Raw genomic sequence first — 3428 nt, 5'->3', positions numbered from 1 at the left:
TTACCCTGGGAGCCACCTTACCCCATGCACTGATTGCACACTTGGGCCTCCCTCCCGAGTCCTGGGTCAAATTCACTGTCTCGCGCTAAGGTCCCACAGACCCGCCCTGGCCCACACTGTGTACATGCGTCCTCGGCAGTCATACAATCACCGGCACCCACTCCCTTGCTCACACTCGCCGGCCCCCGCCTTTGCTCGTGTCCATGCCGTTCCCTACTCCGCGCACTGGCACAGGAGCCTCGCCGCGGGAAGCAGAGCCCCCAGATTTGTACCGGGAGAGAGGCAGCTAGCTGCAGGCGAGAGAGGAGCACCGAGACGACCGCGCCTCCAGGCCCCGCCCCTGCCCTCTCCGGGCTCCGCCCCCGCCCCGCCCCCGAGCCGGCTGGGAGGATGTGAGCTCAATCCCGCCTCCTCGTTCCGGCCGCCGCCAGGAAGCGTCCGCCTGAGGTCGTGGCCCGGTCGCTGCCTACGCGCCAGCTGAGGACTCGGTAGCGTTCCCGGCCCCTCCGGGCGCTGCACGCAGCAGGTGCCTCCCCTGATGGGTGCGGAATGAAAGCGAACAGAGCGGGCCCCCACCCAGCTGGCAGCGGGGCCGAGGCAGCGCCCCCCTCGTAGACGCCGCGCAGCCCCGGGCCCGCGCACGCCGTGCCCCAGCGCGCTTCCGGCCAGGTCACGTGGCCGCGCGCGCACGTGTTCCGGTCTCTCGGTGCCGCGGCTCAGAGCCTCCTCCTGGCTGGCCCACGCCGATGTCCACCTAGAGCCCCGGCAGGCCAAGCCAAGGAGGCGGCGGGCCCTGGGAGCTGCAGGGACGCGGGCGCCGATCCGCGTGAGCAGAAGGCTCGGGCAGGTGGACGGCGGCTTCCGCCATGAACCCCAGGGGCCTGTTCCAGGACTTCAACCCGAGTAAGTTCCTAATCTACGCCTGCCTGCTGCTCTTCTCCGTGCTGCTGCCCCTCCGTCTGGACGGCATCATCCAGTGGAGCTACTGGGCCGTCTTCGCCCCCATATGGCTGTGGAAGCTCCTGGTCATCGCGGGCGCCTCGGTGGGCGCTGGCGTTTGGGCCCGCAACCCTCGCTACCGCACCGAGGGGGAGGCCTGCGTAGAGTTCAAAGCCATGCTGATCGCCGTAGGCATCCACCTGCTGCTGCTCATGTTCGAAGTCCTAGTCTGTGACCGTGTGGAGAGAGGGACTCACTTCTGGCTGCTGGTCTTCATGCCACTCTTCTTCGTCTCCCCGGTGTCTGTGGCCGCCTGCGTCTGGGGCTTCCGACACGATAGGTCGCTGGAGCTGGAGATCTTGTGCTCAGTCAACATCCTGCAGTTCATCTTTATTGCCTTGAGGCTGGACAGGATTATCCACTGGCCGTGGCTGGTGGTGTTCGTCCCCCTGTGGATCCTCATGTCATTTCTTTGCCTGGTCGTCCTGTATTACATCGTCTGGTCCCTTCTGTTCCTGCGATCCCTGGATGTGGTAGCTGAACAGCGAAGAACTCATGTCACCATGGCCATCAGCTGGATAACAATTGTGGTGCCTCTGCTCACTTTTGAGGTCCTACTGGTTCACAGATTGGATGGGCACAACACATTCTCTTACATCTCCATCTTTATCCCCCTTTGGCTCTCATTAATAACTTTGATGGCTACAACGTTTAGGCGAAAAGGAGGCAATCATTGGTGGTTTGGTATTCGCAGAGATTTCTGTCAGTTTCTGCTTGAAATTTTCCCATTTTTAAGAGAATATGGGAACATTTCATATGATCTCCATCATGAAGATAGCGAAGATGCTGAGGAAACATCCGGTCCAGAAGCTCCAAAAATTGCTCCAATGTTTGGAAAGAAGGCCAGGGTGGTTATAACACAGAGCCCTGGAAAATATGTTCCTCCACCCCCCAAGTTAAATATTGATATGCCAGACTAAGCGCTTTTCCACCCAAGGCCATTACGTGAAATAGAAACCATATACACACACACAAATTCCACCTTGCTTTTGCCACTTTGTTCATCCATCCCAAACCTGGAACTGGAAACAGGCTCCAAACACATCAGCTCATGCCTTGTGAGATTGATGCGGATCAGTGACTCATCAGTATGCACCATAGAGGAGATTGTTTTAATCTGTGGTTGTGTGTGTGTGGTGTGTGCACATGGGTGATAGAACTTGCGTTACGGGTTGGTGTTTAAGAGCTAGCCAAGGGCAGTAAGTTGTTTTAGTAGGTCCTCAAAAGAAATAACTACACAACTGTTTGATGGTGGTTGTTGTTTTTAAGTGCTAGTATACCTGTCAACAGTATTGTTTAAAAAGTATTTTTATACATTGCTAGTCTATAAAATTGTATTTCAGATTATTGTGCCTGTTATGACAGAATAGCAAATATAGAGAATTCTCTTTCCACCACTGGTTTATAAACCTCATAGTTGTTACTTCTAGTGTCCCCACTGTTAAGATAGTTTTTCTTTGGGCTTTGCTGATACTGGTCTTTAATATTGTAATAGACGAATTTTTCTAATGGAGTGAATCTGCATATATAGTATTTATATGAATATTTTAGCAGTGTAATATATTCTAGTTCTCTGCAGTACAGTGTATTATGTTAAAGTATTTTTTTAAGTTTCTATGTGAAGATAAATGTCTATTGCAGATGTACATAAAGACTGCATAAGATGTTCATATGTACCCTCTTATGGGATCATATCGAAGTACTAGGTATAAATGTAGGAGTCGAAAATCCTGTGGACCTGAATATTCAATTTTAAGGTCTCTCTTAGTACCTGTTAGTAGAGGGAAGAGCCACCACCCTTTGGACACAGTGTGGTACCAGCCCATAAAGTGATACTGATGTTTACCACCTCGAATTTTTCCACAAGTAGTAACAACTCTTGAGGAACAACCAAAGTCAGCAAGTGGTTGTCCATTTCTCAGGATGTTAGAATTTTAGTTTGTCGTGATGTAAAGCATTACTTGTCATTGAAAAGCTGAAGATAGTAGCCTTAACCAAAAATGGTCAAAAGATGACTTTTATTTTAAGGTCCAGACTTTTTGGTCTGTCAGCCGTAGAGAAACAATAGTTCAGGTTTTATTTTTAGGAAAGTACAGTGTTTGTTCAGATACTGGTGGTACACCAGGGAATCAGAAGGGTAGAGCCAGACCCTTCAAAAGTGATATTCTGACTGAGAACAAATAAACACTTTGAAAAGGAGTTTGTAATGAAAAGGAGTGCTCAAATTACTGGGAGAAGATGAGAGGGAACCCACTTTCATTAGCAACTTATTTAAAATTTTCTAAACTATTCTCCATGTTGTGAGTACATAACTACACCCTTTTCCCTAGCCATGAGGCAGACCTGTTCCATTTCAAGAAAAAGATAAACCTAAATTCACCATTTTTGTCCCATGTTAAAGTAAAGTTCTAGGTCCACATGGCTAGTGA

General features: G+C 50.5%; 1 protein-coding gene across 1 annotated transcript; it reads left to right on the top strand.

Annotated features, from left to right (window-relative positions):
* Window positions 1–391: 391 nt before the first annotated feature.
* Tmem185b (transmembrane protein 185B) lies at window positions 392–3198 on the top strand. Its single transcript, XM_005315910.5, has one exon. It carries the CDS (start codon window positions 867–869, stop codon window positions 1917–1919), a length of 1053 nt encoding a protein of 350 aa, XP_005315967.2. The 5' UTR covers window positions 392–866; the 3' UTR covers window positions 1920–3198.
* The last annotated feature ends 230 nt before the right edge of the window (window positions 3199–3428 follow it).

Source organism: Ictidomys tridecemlineatus, chromosome 7, assembly GCF_052094955.1.
Source record: "Ictidomys tridecemlineatus isolate mIctTri1 chromosome 7, mIctTri1.hap1, whole genome shotgun sequence".
Classification (NCBI taxonomy): domain Eukaryota; kingdom Metazoa; phylum Chordata; class Mammalia; order Rodentia; family Sciuridae; genus Ictidomys; species Ictidomys tridecemlineatus.
Note: the sequence above shows the minus strand (reverse complement) of the source record. Positions and strands in the feature narration are given on the sequence as shown.